The 15665-nt window shown below is 49.5% G+C and overlaps 2 protein-coding genes across 2 annotated transcripts in view; one reads left to right on the forward strand and one right to left on the reverse strand.

The window, feature by feature from the left end:
- The window catches only part of LOC142360899 (uncharacterized), an 88691-nt gene extending 82174 nt beyond the window's left edge, over positions 1 to 6517 (forward strand). The window contains exons 5-6 of the mRNA XM_075417396.1: positions 1997 to 2653; positions 4726 to 6517. Coding sequence (XP_075273511.1) covers positions 1997 to 2653; positions 4726 to 4774 — 706 coding nt within the window. The 3' untranslated portion in view covers positions 4775 to 6517. The remainder of the gene's footprint in view (positions 1 to 1996; positions 2654 to 4725) is intronic.
- A 1410-nt stretch (positions 6518 to 7927) lies between these two features.
- On the reverse strand, positions 7928 to 15309 carry HMGB1 (high mobility group box 1). The gene is made up of 5 exons (XM_075420103.1): positions 15150 to 15309; positions 12113 to 12275; positions 11693 to 11838; positions 10550 to 10724; positions 7928 to 8573 (listed from the first exon to the last, which is right to left on the reverse strand). The coding sequence occupies exons 2-5, from the start codon at positions 12260 to 12262 to the stop codon at positions 8397 to 8399; spliced, it is 648 nt and encodes a 215-aa protein (XP_075276218.1). The 5' UTR covers positions 12263 to 12275; positions 15150 to 15309; the 3' UTR covers positions 7928 to 8396.
- Between the last annotated feature and the right edge of the window lie 356 nt (positions 15310 to 15665).

Raw genomic sequence — 15665 nt, forward strand, 5'->3', positions numbered from 1 at the left:
AGCATGCACACCCCCTTCTAGCAAGTGCCCTGAACTTTGAGCGGTGAGGTGTAAGCCGTTACCCCTTGTCCTGTCACTACGTGCGCTTGTAAAAAGTCCCTCTCCAGCTTTCTTGGATCTCTGAAGACTGTCCGAATTGGGGTTGCTCAGGAGCTCTTTATTACTAATAACCCTAAAATAAACAAAATCGAAGTCAAGCAACGAAGGACCTGTCTGGGAAGCACTCATACCGTGACCAGAGACCCCAGGCAGCTCTCCCCCACATCTTCTTCCTCACCAGGGAATGGCCAGCAAATCGAGCTTCTGGAGCTGAGGCTGCGAGCGTGGGGTGCTCGGGGCGGTGGGACTGCGGGGGTGACCCTTCTCCTCCTGGACAGCATTGAAACATGGGAGCTGCAGCTGAGAAGTTAATGCAGGCGCCTCTTGCCCCTCTTAGAAAGTATTTAGGAAGGGCATTTAAAAGGAGAGCACCCACTAGTTCGATGCAGCACCAGCATGGTTTAGAAGTAGTATTAAAATCTCTTCTAATGTTAAAAAGAAAGTGTTTTAAACGATTTTTCACGCAAACAGTGTTCAGAACTGATGGAGGTTGCTGCAACCGGTCCGGCACGTCCTGCACAGCAGAAAGCGAAAGCGAAAGGCGTCCAGCCGTGGAAGCTGGAAAACCCCCAGGCCAGGCATGGAGGGGCCGGCAGCAGGGCAGCTCTGGCTACCTAGACTTTTATTCATAGAATCCTCCAAGTCTTGTATAAACACAGATCGGCTGGGTTTGCATTTTAGCTTAATTATATCGCATGCTCTGGTTTTTTACAGTCACTTACAGGCGTGTCGCAGTATTTTCAGACTTAGGTCGCTTCAATTTCATTATTGCAAATAAACTTTCATTAACTTTTTCATGTACATTTAAAATAAACTTTCATTAACTTTTTCATGTACATTTTCTAAAAGGAACCACTTAAGAGTTTTGTTTGAGTTTGTGAGTAAGAATCTGTAGCAACTTGCCTATCAGTTTTACCACGATCTTCTCCATTTCGCCTCAACCCTCACAATAAATGCAGCATCCAAAGGCCAGAAAAATCAACAGTACTTACCTGCCAGGCGCGGATATTTAGATACGCAAACCAACTTTTTATTAAAGACCTTTCAGCCAACGAGAATTGTGTTACACACCCCTGTGTTTGCATTTTCATGAGTTTTGCTCTGCTAAAGACCTTCACAAGCCCATATGCGCGTAATTGGCCTCACGCAAACAGCCTGCTTGCGGCTCTGCCGCAGCTTCTCCCAAGGTTAATTGATTACCAATTAACTGGAGGTGCTCAACGCCTTTGCAAAGGCTGGTGTGAATACCCTAAATCTACAGCTGGAAATCAAATACGGGCAAATGTCTAACTGGAAAAATAAAAATGAATAAGGAACGCAATTAGTGACCTGTCGGTGCTTGGATACCAACCCAAAAGCAACAGAAAAAGAACGCAAGCCTAATCCCCACAGCCCGTTTTAGGAGCAGAGCTACACACCGAGCAGCGCAGTAGTTTCTCTCTGAAGCATTTTTAGAAGTCTTCTGTGGGACAGTGGAGTTGTCCTGAACTTTTATTGGTTTAAAATTAATGCAGAAAAATGGGAAAAAAGGAGAGTTTCCTCTCCGAAAGTCATGGGCTATTGATTAAGCACTGGGGATATCAACTTGATGTGAATTCACATTTCGCACGGTTGCCTTTGAAAAACCGCCTGTCGAGTCTCCCCTGCCTTTGGCCCGTTCTCGTTAAAACCCGAGACGTTTCGGCGCTGTGAGGTTTCTGTAGGCCGCAGGTACGAGCCGTCGCTCGGAGCGGAGCTCTGGGACTTGCAGTCTCCGTGTTTCTATTTCAGCGCTACGCGTGATTAATCCTCCATTTCATTCATTGTCTTTTTACTTCTCTGCTACTGGGAGCAGTAAATAAGAGGGAAGTTGTAACAAGAGCCTCCCTTTTATTCAGAGACCTTCTGTTTCCTGCAGGCTGGCGGCTTCGGAAAAAATCACAGCTCCATTGTGCTCCCAAGTCGTGTTAAATGGTTCAGATGGAAAGAAAAACCCACGTCAGCAGGAACAGCAGACTCAAAGAGAGGTGTCGGGAACAGCAGGCCAGGGACACCGATCCTGGTTGGGAGCACAGCCTGGGGATGCTGCACCCCAAGGCAGCACCGGCGTGAAGGTTTTTCCCCCCATTTTGTGGGTCCGTGGAAGGCAGGAGCTGCTCCTGGTGTTAGGGGTGCTTTGGTGGGTGTCCCCGAGCACCCTGCTGTCCTCAGCCTCCATGGGAATGACATCAGGGCAGCAGGAAAACCCTCCTGTCCATCCTTGGGAGCACGGACCCAGCCCCGGCCAGCACCGGCCGGGTGCTGCATCTGCCAACCCCCACGAGCAGACACCCACCAGCTCTTTGCCATCCACGGAAAAACCAAGCCCTCCTGTCCCCAAAACGTGCCGTTCAAAGCCGCTCCCGTGCCCAGGGGCTCAGGCCGTGATCGATCCTCACCTGCATTTTCCAGTATCGGTTTTACAATATCGCGCTTGTCCGTCGCATCTTCCGCGCTGGAAGGCATCAGTGGAAACGCGTGTCAGCAGGAATAAAGCGAGCGTAAGCGCCGCTACAGTCGAGTCTGGCAATAAAACGTGAGTCACTGTTATTCAATCATTTACTAATGCATGTTTTGCAAGAAAGTTATCTCTTCTAGGAATCATCACCATGCAAATCTGAGAGGGTTTCCCCCCCCCCCCCCCTCATAAAAAGAGCGCCATGATTTTGCTTTTTACCACATAGCTGAGCCTTCACAGGGCCAGTGCCCGTGATCCCTGCCTGCAGCCCACCGCCCCGCTCCCTTTGCATCCCTGTCTGCAGCCCCTCGCCCCGCAGAGACCCACGACTTACGCTCTGCACCATGCAGCTGCGGGCAGGAGCCTGCCAGCCTCTCAGCACCGCTGTTCATCCCGGCAGATTTCGCGCCAGACATCTCCTCGGCACCAGGAGCGAGCCAGCAGCGAGGAGGGGTTGCTGGGGGCCCCCCCACTGCCGTCCGTACCCCCGCACTGCTGCAAGCATCGTCTGTCGTGTCGCTGGCTGGCGTCAGTTTAGGCGACGGGCGTTTTCCCCTTGGGCAGGCCGAGGAAGAGTGTGGTCAACGCCAGCACTTCGACGAGGGAGACTTTATTCCCAGAAGGGCATTATTCGCATTGCTTTCTTGCGGCTCAGCTTGTGAAGGAGCAGGGGGGTGTCAGGGATGTCGCGCCTCGGCTGGCGTTTTGTCCCAGACATTTCACAGAACCACAGAATGGAAATCACAGAGCTGCTGAGTTTCTTCGGAAACGTCGTTCCCGGTCTCAGTAACAAAGGCACTCGCCAAACTTCACCGGAAATGTCCTTGGTTTCCCCCGGAGAAGCCTAAATTTTTGAAGGGCGTCTTGCAAAGAGCAAGATTGGTGGCCTCTCGCTGCTGCACGGCGTGCGTGGAGCCGGGTCCTTTCCAGGCATCCCAGCCACAGCGTTCCGTCTTTCCTGGTTTTAGTGAAGAACTTTCGGCAGGTCAGAAATGCGCAGTTGGAGTTTTTTTGTCGCCTTAACCGACAAAAGGCTGCTGGAAGCCTTAGGACGAACTCCCTTTGTGCCAAATGCCTGTCATTTAAGTCAAAGGTGTTTTAACAATTTAAGCAAGATGTAAAAGGTATAGTTAAAAACCCCACGCTTGCCCGTCTTCTCGCTCCCTGCTGCTCCGCCGTCTCGCCGCTTAGCTTGAGCTCGAGCGCTCCTGCTGCAGGGAAGGCTCGAGCTTCTGGTGTAGCAAACAGGTAGATGAAGCTAATTTACAGCTCAAGTCTTTTATTCCGTCATAAGGTGGCAAAAGGGAAGGCTTGTCTCTCCTGCGGGTCACCCCTAATAGCAGCCGCTTCAGCAAGACGGATGTCAGAACAGGGTGCTCCTGACGCGGAAGCCACGCTGTATTTTTCAACAGCACAAAGCAGCCGTGAGAGCAATCTGACCTTCATTCTTAATAGCAAATTCGTTGGGGGAAAAAAAAAATCCATCTTTGTTTTTCTGCTTGAAATACTGTCAAAAGAAAAGCCGGGGCACAACACACACAAAAATATAAGACAACTTCTGCAAAAGAATAAAAACCCTTCAGAGATTCACTTTTCCCAATTTTTTTACTCAAACATTGGAAGAAAATCTGAGAGCTTGTCTACGTTATTTTGGAATAAAGGATGGTGTTGTTATAAAGTGAGCCTATTCTAGAGTAAATTAATACAATCTCAACATGCTTTTCAGATGTAGGGTACAATCCAGTAGCAAAGTCTGGTGAACAGTTTATTGATAAACACCCACATTTACGCACCGCCTTGGACTAGCTCATTTCTAAAACGCCCCTCAGTGGACTTCGGGGCTAAAATAATGTCTATCGCAGCCTCCTAAAGTAAAATGTCACACACGCTGTATTTTCTTCTAGGGCAGCCTAAAAAGATGTGATGTAGTCTGTAGTAACAAACAGCGTGACAGTAAGCTAAAGAATGTAACGAGGGAACGCTGTTTGAAAATATGTGGCATTTTACTGTTATTAATAAAATGATTGGTATATTTGCGTCCTAAAAGCCTGTACCTGGCCAGCTACTCCTGGCAGAGCCTGTACATGGTGAAAATTAATGACCTCTTGTATTAACAACCACCTTTGTGTTTTGCCATGTCTCTGTTACAGACTCAGTATGGAACAACGTATTATAACCCGACGCAGCGTATTGGCTTGATCCCTTTATTCAGGCACAGCCGGGAAGGCAGAGCGGGAACACTTGCTCTAACCAGCAGGTTTAGCCCTTAGGCTAGCACAAACTAGGGAAGGCTCGCTTCAAACTCAGCTTGTCACCCACCTAGAGAACCACACGCTGCAGCCGCAGTCCGCCTGGCTCCTCTTCCGGCAGCGTCATTCAAACCTATCTTCCCGCTTCGTGGCAAGCCTGAACCCAGGTATTACTCAGCCTTTTCACCTTCACGCCGGTCTTGTTACACCGATAAAGGGAGCTGTAAAGGGGCTCGGTGTCAGCAGTGCCAGCATCACCCTAATTAAGCTGCAGAAACCTTTTCAGCCACTCGATAGCAGTTACTTCAGGTTTCTAGGGGCCCGTCTGCCTGGACAGAAACGTTTCATTAAATAAGCTCAACATCGTGCTAGAGCCAGTGTGAGGGTTGAAAGCACGGCAGAAGGGATGAACGCTGCCTCTGCATTTAGTTAAGCCAGTTTCAAATTAGAGAGCCAACCTAGAAAGTAGGTGGCTGCAACCGCAGCTCCTTTCAGGACCAACTTCAGATACAACCGTAAAATCAGTACAGCTTCACTTGGCATTCAAGATATCGTAACTACCACTTCTGAACACCCAAGTTCTCTCCAAAACCAGTCCCTGTTTATTTTGTTTGTAAGAGGAAAAGCCTTCTTTCCCTCTACATGGAGCGTCTACGTGAAGGTTAGAGCCCTAGGAAATGCTTTTCGTTTTGACAGCGATGCCAGTGCAGCCCAGTTCCCTTGCAGGGAACCACTGCAATTTCACCGCTCACTACCCCTCAGCAAGTCCTGACTTTTAAAGATCATGGGGAGACAGAGTCGAGCAAAAGTGTCAGCAATACCTGACCTCAGACCAAACATTCCTGTAGTGGTCCAGTTTGACCTATCGGTGCCGAGAATCAGGCAGGGTTTCCACCAAGAGGATTATTTAACTGCTGGAGCTCACAGGAGACCACGGCCGAGGAACAGGGAGGTTCTTTCCAGCAATGACTCTCCGCAGGTCTTGTTTTACTTTAAAAGGAGAATTGATCTACCTAACCATGGTATTCCCCTCCAGAAATAGCGGGTTGTTTGCGAACAGTTTTCTAGAAGACACAAGGGAAGACTTCAGTCCGATACATGTGCAGGCTCAGCTGGTTTACAGGCACATACCAGCTGCTCGTGAGCAAACCGCAGCTGTCCTGGAGAGCTCCGGAGGCTTCGGTAACTCCTCCCCACCACCGCCAGCCTCCGCAGAGTGGTACCGCTGGTTCTCTTCCTCAGAAAGCAGCATTTACAGTTATTGTATTACCTACCCTCTTCAGCCTTGAGCATGCTCTGTTATCAAGGTGCTAACCCCAAAGACAACGGCAAACACCGCGTCTGGCTGCTGGGTAAGCGCTCGCTACTCTTCTTCTACCATCGGCTGAATCCTCTAGGTTACTTCTGTCAACACCAAGCACCGAGAACAAAGGCACAAGATTACAGGGACCTCATTAAGTATGTTTGTTCCAAGAACAAGAAATGTGGCTACTTTCCTCTGATGACCTGGGGAAACAAAAAAGCCCTTCAGCACAGAAAATTTATTTGTAATCAGTTATGAGCATCTGAATGGGTAACAACCAGTTTAAGCAGAAAAAAAATAAAAACCTATCTGTCCTAAGCTTTCTCTAGCGAGACCTTGCGAACAGCACCGTTCTTCTGTCTGAAACAGAAAGCAGGGATGTACATATCTGAAAACACCAACACGCAATAAAAACCCCAAACCTTTAGGATATTAAGTGAGCCATTTAACTAAGTATTTAAAACCTCTGCAATTATTAGTTTATTAGTATCATCCAGGATTCAGATGTTCAATATTTCTCCTGAAGTTATACATAAATGCAAATTGAAATAAGAATCTGAAAGTCAAAATTGTATAACAAAACAATACTCCATCACAAAAGCGTGTAAAATTACAAGAATGCTTTTTTTTTCTTTTTTTTTTTTTTTTAAACACTGGCACTTAAGAGAACCATAATTTTGTAACCACAAAATTGCCAAATTGTCCCCCAAACTGGTAAGCAGGTATATGTGAAAATAGTTAACAGTTGCCAGCACTTGAAGTTTTACTAAATATGCAAAAAAACCCTTAGCTTTGGTTTTGGAAGAGAACTATATTTGACCAAATTAGACATTGTTGGTATACCATAAACATTTCACTTTTTAATGCAAAATTTAATAAAATGTACTTTTCCATACAGCTATATTTAACTTAAAAATGGGCAAACATCAAGAGTGCGGTATAAAACCTAACAGGAAAAATACATCTTATCTCATTTTCAATTTGAGACAATATACAACTTTGTTTAAAGGGCTAAAACTAGAATTTCAAGAATACAAATATGAATTTACATAGATTTAACAAATAATAATGGTACCATTTATAGAAATCTTAGAAAGAAAAATCATTTCTCGTGGGCCGTTTGCTACCAGGAGAGTTTCATGGTATAAAGCCCGTGGCCACCACCAGACCTGTCACCAAAAAATAACATGGTAATTTCATGCTTTTAACTTTACACATTTTAGGTACGCTCATCGCTCACAAGTGTTCAGAGATTTACAAATACAACTTCCATTACATGGTAACGGAGTCACACCTGTAAATTTCTCCACACTGGATGGACATACACTCTTCCTATGGGTCCTTCTAGGACAAAAATTTAACAACTCCCTCCCACCCCGCCCCCCCAAGTATTTAATTTCTGTAAAATTGAACTCTATACTTCTCAACTCTCCAAGACTGGTAAACTCATGCAACTCAATAGAATATTACATTTCACAAAAATCTGAACAAATATCAGCCTGTTGAGATTGAATTTCTTGTTTTGTTTCCAGTTACGGAAGAATATTCTTTCACCATATGCCTATATATTTCTTTTCTTACCCTATCCTGATTATGCAGGGTATGCAGATCAAAGCTTTGTTTATCAGCTGGTTATATGAATGATGAAAACTGTAATATTCCCGTGCTCCCAAACGGGCATTCAATAAAGCAAAAGATGAGTTCCCCTCAAAAACAAACAAAAAAAAAAAAAAAAAAAAAAAGAGAGAGAAAAGAAAAAGTATGATTTTTCAGGGGCACCTATTAAAAGGACAACAATACTAATAAAAAAATTGTATTTACTTAGAAGCATTCAGAATGTCAACAAAACAGCTGCAACTTTTTTTTTTCCTCCTTTTTGCAATTACAGAGTGGTATTCAGTTAACAGAACGACAATTCTTTTTATGATGCATCAGAGACAACTGAAGATGAAAAATGAACTACATCCCCATGTATAACTAATTTGTGCTGTGCACCAACAAGAACCTGCTTTAAAACTCCCATGCCAATTTACAACCCCCACACTGTACCAGGCAAGGTTAGTGGCCATCGAAATACCACTAAGGACAGGGCTATCTAAAGACACATTCGGTAGTGTGTTAACTATACAAAAAAAGAGACACTGTACAGTTTAAAAACAAATCTTACACAGCCTTACATTTCAATTTTTTTTTTTCTTTAAAAGGAGTGAGTTGTGTACAGGGGGGTTAAATGCTTTATAGACAAGAAAGAAATTGCTCTAAAAGAGGCTTATTCATCATCATCATCATCTTCCTCCTCCTCCTCTTCCTCTTCTTCATCATCTTCATCCTCTTCGTCTTCATCCTCATCTTCCTCCTCCTCCTTCTTCTTCTTGCTCTTCTCAGCCTTGGCAACTACTTTTTTGCCTGCATCAACCTTCCCTTTGGCCCGGTACGCAGCAATATCCTTGGAGGAGAAAAGCAGGAAGAATCTCTCAAAGATTTAACCAGCCAAGAGCTCTGAGCTGCTTCCGAGTGCTGCTCGTGAAGCCAGAGCCACCCAGGCACCTGCCCCTTTCCCCACGCCCACCGGGGCAGGACTGGGAGCTGCAGCTTCAGCTACCGGGTGAACTGAGGCCCAGCACCAAAGGAAGGGGAACCCTCTAACAATGCTGGTGCGCCGGAACACGCCGCTTACGGCTGTGGAGGAATCTCCGCTGTCCGGCTTCTGGGAACAGGCTGGAAAAGCTGCTGCCTCAGATGGTAAAGGCACAGCTGAGCCTACTATCCCATAAGGAAATGAAGCAGGGAGACCTCTGAAGGTCCCCTTCTAGCCCTACCTTCTACAATGCCTAAGGAAACATACAAGAAAATCCTTGTTTGAGGCACAAAGTCGTAATTAGCCATCCAAAACACATTAGAATGACATCACCTAATATTCGCAAGGTTATGCCTCAGCGAAGAGCAGTTATACAGAACTCTGCCTAACTGAAGTTTACAAAATAAAAGGTAGAGGAACTTGATTAAAGGGTAGACAGTGCCACCTTCTGCATGCAATAAATTTATTCTAGTCATTTATAACACACAAAATTCAGTTCCTCTTACAGGGAAATCAAAACCGTACCTGGAAGGCCATGCCAGAAAAGTGGTCAGACTTCCCGAGCTTGTGCCAAAGCAAAACAACTACGTAACAGAACTGACCTACGAGCCTGAAACACACCAGCTACGCAGAAACGTCAACACCTTGACACAGATGGCCCCAATCTTCAAATATTCCCCACCCAGTAAACATGACACCACTAATCTTATAGTTCCTTCAGACTCTCTTAAAGCTCAGCGTGAAATTTTTAGAAGATGCGATATCCACTAAGTCAAAGGCCAAGCAGTGAAATACTGAGATTACTGCACCTTAAAACCCCATTTGTAAGCAAAAGAAATAAATAAAATACTAGTAAAAATTAAAGTATCCAGGAATAAAGACTAATAATTCTACCATTTTAAAAGTCTCTCCTGAGTTGCCTTGGCTGCGTGTACAAACAACTACCATACCGAAGAGTTTAAGCTGCACACGAAGGACAACATGGGAAAGCTTCTAGACCTGCAATTGCTCTCCAGCACATCATCAGGACTCAAAGGGGCCACCTCGAGGAAGGTCACGGCACACAAATGGACATACGTGGTAGAGGTTAGCTATAGGTGGCTGCTGACCCATTGTAAAGCATCATCAGGCGATGCTACCATGCAGACCCTCCTCCCTTGGCTTCCCCTTACGGGGAGGGGAACCTGGCTCTGGAAATAAAAACACTCCTAGCACTGCCCTATGTGCACAACATGGTTCTACAGCTCCAATTATGACGGCAGGCTTCAACTTTAATAATTCAAGAAACCGTATGACATGCTGCTTCATATGTATTATTAACTATGTTAACTACTAGAAAGGAGATGGACACAAAGCAGGTACAGGAAAGACACGTCTAGAATAGTATCTCCTTGGTGTTCTGACATCATCCCAAGAATAAATTTAAAAAAGCATTTATGTGTATCAATTATGCTAATGTTCAGAGATGCTCATCAATACCTCCAAAATTAGGGAGAACCAATTTATTCTTTACTAGCTTCAGTTAATACTACCAACTTAACTCAGATAGTGCTGCGACCTATTCTTTTACTCACAATACAGATACTGCGGTATCTATTAAACCATCACTGATGGTCCTGAATGACAGATGAACGCAAACAGTCCAACACAAGACTGCAATTTAGTGTTACGGTAACAAACCGTATGCCCCCTTATGTGATTTTTTCCAACAAACGTCATGAAATTTGCCATTAGCACGTCATAATTTGCAACGTCAGATATTGGGAGTACACAAGAAGGGGAAAAAAAAAAGTCTAAATTGAGGCCTGACCTCCCCAAACCATCTCCGTAAATGCCAGAATTACCTTTTCATACTTTTCCTTCAGTTTAGCAGCCTTTTTTTCGTAAGGCTGTTTATCATCTGCAGCGGTGTTGTTCCACATCTCTCCCAGTTTCTTTGCGACATCCCCAATGGACAGACCAGGATGTTCTCCTTTGATTTTTGGACGAAACTCAGAGCAAAACAAGAAAAAAGCCGAACTACAGAGGGGAAAAAACAGAAGATTATTTTAATTTTAGACTTTACCACAATAAGACAGTTTTGTGACCCTTGTTTCTGCTTCTTAAGAGCATTTTGGAAAAGCACCTAAAAGCGAGACAAACGTTAATTACAATGGAAGCTATCAGAACTCAACAAACTTTCAGAACTTCATGCATCCTTGTCTCTTAAGTAATGCCTCATGTCTGGTCCCAGCTTTGGCAAGAGCCCCAGCAGGGCAAATTTTATGTACCATATTGCAGAGAAAATCTTAAAAAATAGAACAAGTGAACTATACCAGGGGAGCAAATGTTACATCAGAACTGTTAAAAGGCAGAGAAGCTGAAATATTTGTTATGAAAATGAGGACTTCCAGATGACAGCATCAGCCCAGATAGGAACATTTCACTTGTACAGGCGCTCCCCTGTTCATTTCAGCATTGGCTCCACTTAAAACACACATAAAAAAAATGTATTGCTACAAAGGACTCGCGTCTAGGAGGTGAACCTCAAGTTAGTTGTCTTTATGTAGTGGCTGCAAGTTTTACTTCTCCCAGCTGGTTTTGTGCAAGATCATCCCTCTTCATCTGTTCTGGGCAAAAGCCTCTAATTTTAAGTGGACTGCCAGTCAAAAAATCTGCTCAAGCCAACAAGGTCGGGAGAGCAGGGCCTGAGGTATTTACTGCCATTTCACACTAGAATTACCAACTTAACAGAAATTGGAAAAATCAGTCAGAAACGCATGTCGTTGATTTTTGCATCTACTTTTAAAGACTTACATCATTTCAACTCTGACAAAGCGAGCCAGCATCCGTAACTAAAACATCAACCTATCTTTATGCCACTGGTCAGGAAAATCATGTAGTTTGTATTTCTGAAGCTCCTAAACCTGGATAAAATGATGATTTTATAGATAAACTCCAGTGCGATGGGCCCGAACAAGATAATCTAAAACTAGAAATCTACTTACGGAGGCCTCTTCGGTGCATTTGGATCCTTGAACTTCTTTTTCGTTTCCCCCTTAGGTGGTACATAGTTTTTCATTTCTTTTTCGTAACGAAGCTTGTCAGCCTTTGCCATATCTTCAAACTTCCCTTTCTCCTTAGAAGACATAGTCTGGAAAGCAATTAAGAGTCACAGAGCATCTCAAATTAGAAGGCACCCATAAGGATCAAAAGATTCAACAGCACATCCAAGCCCATTCCAAAATTTCAGTTGGGGGAGCTAAAGGCAAGGCAAGAACAACGGATAGTTACCACTCACCTTACAAGTGCACTTCACACTCATCTAAAACCTGACCTTTTAAAGAAATAATTTACAATCTTGAGTAGCGTTTCACACAAAGCAGTCATTTAAGGTTTTGTGGGTTTTTTTAAGTGGTTATTCCTACCTTCCATCGTTCTGAGCATTTTTTTGAGAACTCTGAAAAGTTCACTGAAGCATCTGGATGTTTCTTCTTGTGCTCCTCCCGGCAGGTTTGCACAAAGAAGGCATATGAAGACATTTTACCTCTCGGCTTCTTAGGATCGCCTTTGCCCATTTTTGATGATTTTCTGTAACAAAGCAAAAAAAGGTACCTTTAAAGCCCTTTACTTTCTACAAACCAAGGCGAGAAGTAAGCCACAATGGGGTACCGTGCCAAACGAGACCTCTCGGAGCAGTATTCCGAAATCACACAATGGGAAGAAGTTTCTCTTCTGGAAAATTGACTGAAGATTTCTGCCATTGCTGTTTGAGGTCACCCACATGCGAGCAACCTGAAATCCCAAAGGGCCTTCAGAACATGCAGCTCTGGTCTCCCGCAAATAAAAAAAGCCCCTTCCAAGCAACCTGAAGGCAACTACTGCAGTGGAGACCGCACTCCGTGGTTACTGCTAGTGTATCAATCATATGCTTGGAAGGAATGAATTCTATTGAAAGAAGGAAAAAAAGTACCCGAGTACCCTGCCTCAGCTGGCCTTCTGGTTACTAAATTCTTTCTTCCTACAGCCCGTGTTTCCGTCCCCCCTCCCCTCCAGGCCTTGGGTGCTTATTTACAGAAGATATGTATTTTTTAATTTTTTTTTTATTTTGTGTGCCACACATTATCGCTCTCCTTTATGCGTATTGCAAAAACCTGCTCTCTCTTTGTATGTATACCTAGAAACACAGGAATGAAACACCGTGCTCGGTCCAACATGTTCCAACCAAGTCAGGGACGCAAGAAGTATGACATTTACATATGACTAGCAGAGCTGTGCTCCGCGCGAGGACTATCGGACTCTTTCAGGGACTGAGAAGGAATTAAAAAAAAAAACCACCTTCCTGGAACTTTCACACCCAAGTCAGACATTCAGAGCATTTCTTCATAGCTCCCTGGAAAAAGCCACTTGCACCCTGACAAACTCTTGCTCTTCAGCAGGAATTACAGGAAAAAAAAAAAAAAAAAAAGGAAGAAAAAAAGAAAGCAGGCGCCCGCAGCGCCCGCCCGCCTTGCCACAGCAGCAGTATTTCCTATCGGTCTGGCGGATAGACAGAAACAGATTTCTGCTCTGTGACTAAACACGTCCGGTTTGAAGTTTCTATCAAGTAAACAAGAGGGCTGCAGAACCAGGAGCCGCTCCTGCCTGCCATGGAGACGCTTCCAGAGCCAGCCGGCACCCGGGGCCCGGCCGCTGCCCGCCGGCTGCGGGGGGAAGGCGGCGAGGCTCGGGGTAGAGGACGGGACGGGGCAGGGGCAGCTCGGAAGCACCGGGCACCGCGGCCGTGAGCTGGCGTTTAAAAGCCTCCTTCCCGCCATTTTGGACGTCTCCCCTGCGGGTGGGGGGGGTGCAGAGGGAAACTTCGCAAGTCCCCCAGAGACCTGCTGGGGGCTGAGGGGAAAAAACACTAAAAAGAAGGGGAAAATAAAAAAATAATGAAGGAGTCGTCCCGTTATTAGGGAAAAGCTGCTGAAGTTTTATTTCGCGTTCAGGCGGGGGCTGGCAGGCAGCGGGAGGCGAGCACATGCCCCGGAGCCGGGCCGCGACCCCCGCGCCCGGCCGCCGCTCTCAGCCCCGGGACAAAGCGCCCTCCCGGCCGCCGCCCCCGTCCGCCCCGCGGCGGGGAAGCGCCGTCCGCGGGCCTCCCCCGCTCCCCGCCGCCATGAGGCCCGGCCGGCGAGGCGCGGCCTGCGCCGCCGCAGCGGCGGGAGCGGCCGCCATGGCGCAGGCTCCTGGCGGAGGAGGTCACCCGCCGCCCAGCCTCCTTCCATTTTGTGCGCTGAGGAGAGCGAGCCGCCCCCCCCCGCTCCCACCTCCGCCGCCACCACACCCCCCCCGCACCCACCCCCCGCGGCCCGGCGGGCGGGGCGGGGAGGCCAGGCCACGGGACCCCCGCCGAGGGGCCGCGGCGGGGCCGGGCGGCGACCCCCGTCCCGCTGGGCGGGAGGGGCGCACGGCGGCAGCTGGGCGGCGCGGAATGGCCGCTGCTGGCGTCGCCCAACGCCGCCGCGCAGAGAACATGGCTCCTTCCTCCCTCCCTTCCCTTCCCTTTGTGTGAGCGCGCCCGCTACCCTGGCGCACACGCTCAGCCATTGCAGCCGGGGGAGGGCGGGCGGGAGACGGGGGGAGGTGGGTGGGTGGGTGGGTGCAGGGGGAGCGGAGGGGGGCGGGGGGGGGAGCCGGCGCGCTTCCAGCGCCTGCCGGAGCCCCGGCGGAGCGGGCAGAGCCCCGGCGGGGACCCCCCGTTCCCTCCCGCGCCCCGGCGGCCCGCGCAGCCCCTGGCCCCGGGCGAGCGGCTGAGGGAAAAAAAAAAAGTTCCCCCGAACTGCGCCCCCGCCCGCCCGAGCGCCTCTCTGCTCCGCCGCCGCTCGCCTTGTTTTCTCGCTCGCGGCTGCCGTCAGCCATGTTACAGCCGGGCGGCCGCGGGGCCGGCGGCTCCCCGGCCCTCGCCCCGCTGCCCCCGCCGCTCCTCGTCCACCCCGCCGGCCGCCGGCAGCGCGGCCCGCCCGAAGCCCCCCCCCCCGCCTCATCCCGCCGCGCCTCTGCCCGCCGGCTGCCCCGCCGCCGCGGCGATGGCTACGGCGGAGGCGCCGTAAGCGGCTTACGGCGGGGCAGCGGCGCGGCCCGCGCCCCCAGCGGCTGGGCGACCCGACCCCCCCCCTGCCCGGGCGGCTTCCTCCGCCCGTCTCCCTCCCACCGCCCCGCTCCCCAAGTCGCCCGCCGCCCGCGCCCCTGGCGCCCCCGCCCCGCCCCGGCCGGGGGGCTCGCTGCCCGGGAAGGGTCTCCCGGCCGCAGCCCCGCTCGCCTTTGTGTGCCGGCGCCGGAGCCGCCGCTGCCCCGCGTTCCGCGGCCGGGCAGGGTCAGCGGCGGCGGCGGCACGGCGGGCAGCGCCGGCTCGCCGCCCCGGCTGCGAGGGAGCGGGGCGAGCGCGCCCGGCCGGCCCGTCGGCCCCCGGCGCGTACTCACCCGTGTCAGAGTCGGCGCGCAGCCCTCGCTCGGCCCCGAGCCCCCGAGACGCTCCCCCGGCCGCCCGCCCGGCCCCAGCGCTGCCTGGGTCCCTGTGTAGCCCGGTGCACCGCAATGGCTGTGAGAGCGGGATCGATACGCAGCCTCCTCACACTCTCAGCGCTGGTAACATTACTCTCAACACAGTCCCGTCCCCATTGGCTGCCGCCAAGCTAGCCGCCGCGCCGATTGGCCGAGGCCCTTCCATTGTCCTGACCAGAGAGCTCCGCCGATTGGGCGCGGCGCGGGACACGTCACTGAGGATTGAAAGGGCGCGCAAATATAAAAGTGAGTGGAGGGAGCCGGGCGGCGGCGGGAGGTAGAGTTCTGAAGCGGCGGCTCGGTGCCGCGGCCTGCCGGGAGCGCGGGCCGCCACTGCCGCCCTGCCCGCCGCTCCCCCAGTCCCCGGGGCCGCGCTCCCGCTCTCGGTCCCCGCCGCCCCGGAGAGGGGGAGCGGGGCGCCGGCGCCACGAGCGC

This window comes from Opisthocomus hoazin, chromosome 1, assembly GCF_030867145.1.
Source record: "Opisthocomus hoazin isolate bOpiHoa1 chromosome 1, bOpiHoa1.hap1, whole genome shotgun sequence".
NCBI classification, from domain to species: Eukaryota; Metazoa; Chordata; class Aves; order Opisthocomiformes; family Opisthocomidae; genus Opisthocomus; species Opisthocomus hoazin.

What these genes read in the sequence shown, in the direction of transcription:
- HMGB1 (XM_075420103.1), bottom strand. Translation starts at nt 12,262, where the DNA reads ATGGGCAAAGGCGATCCTAAGAAGCCGAGAGGTAAAATGTCTTCATAT. An exon ending in AATGCTCAGAACGATGGAAG is followed by an intron (nt 11,839 to 12,112) that starts GTAGGAATAACC and finishes ATTGCTTTCCAG; the next exon opens with ACTATGTCTTCTAAGGAGAA. An exon ending in AATGCACCGAAGAGGCCTCC is followed by an intron (nt 10,725 to 11,692) that starts GTAAGTAGATTT and finishes TCCCCTCTGTAG; the next exon opens with TTCGGCTTTTTTCTTGTTTT.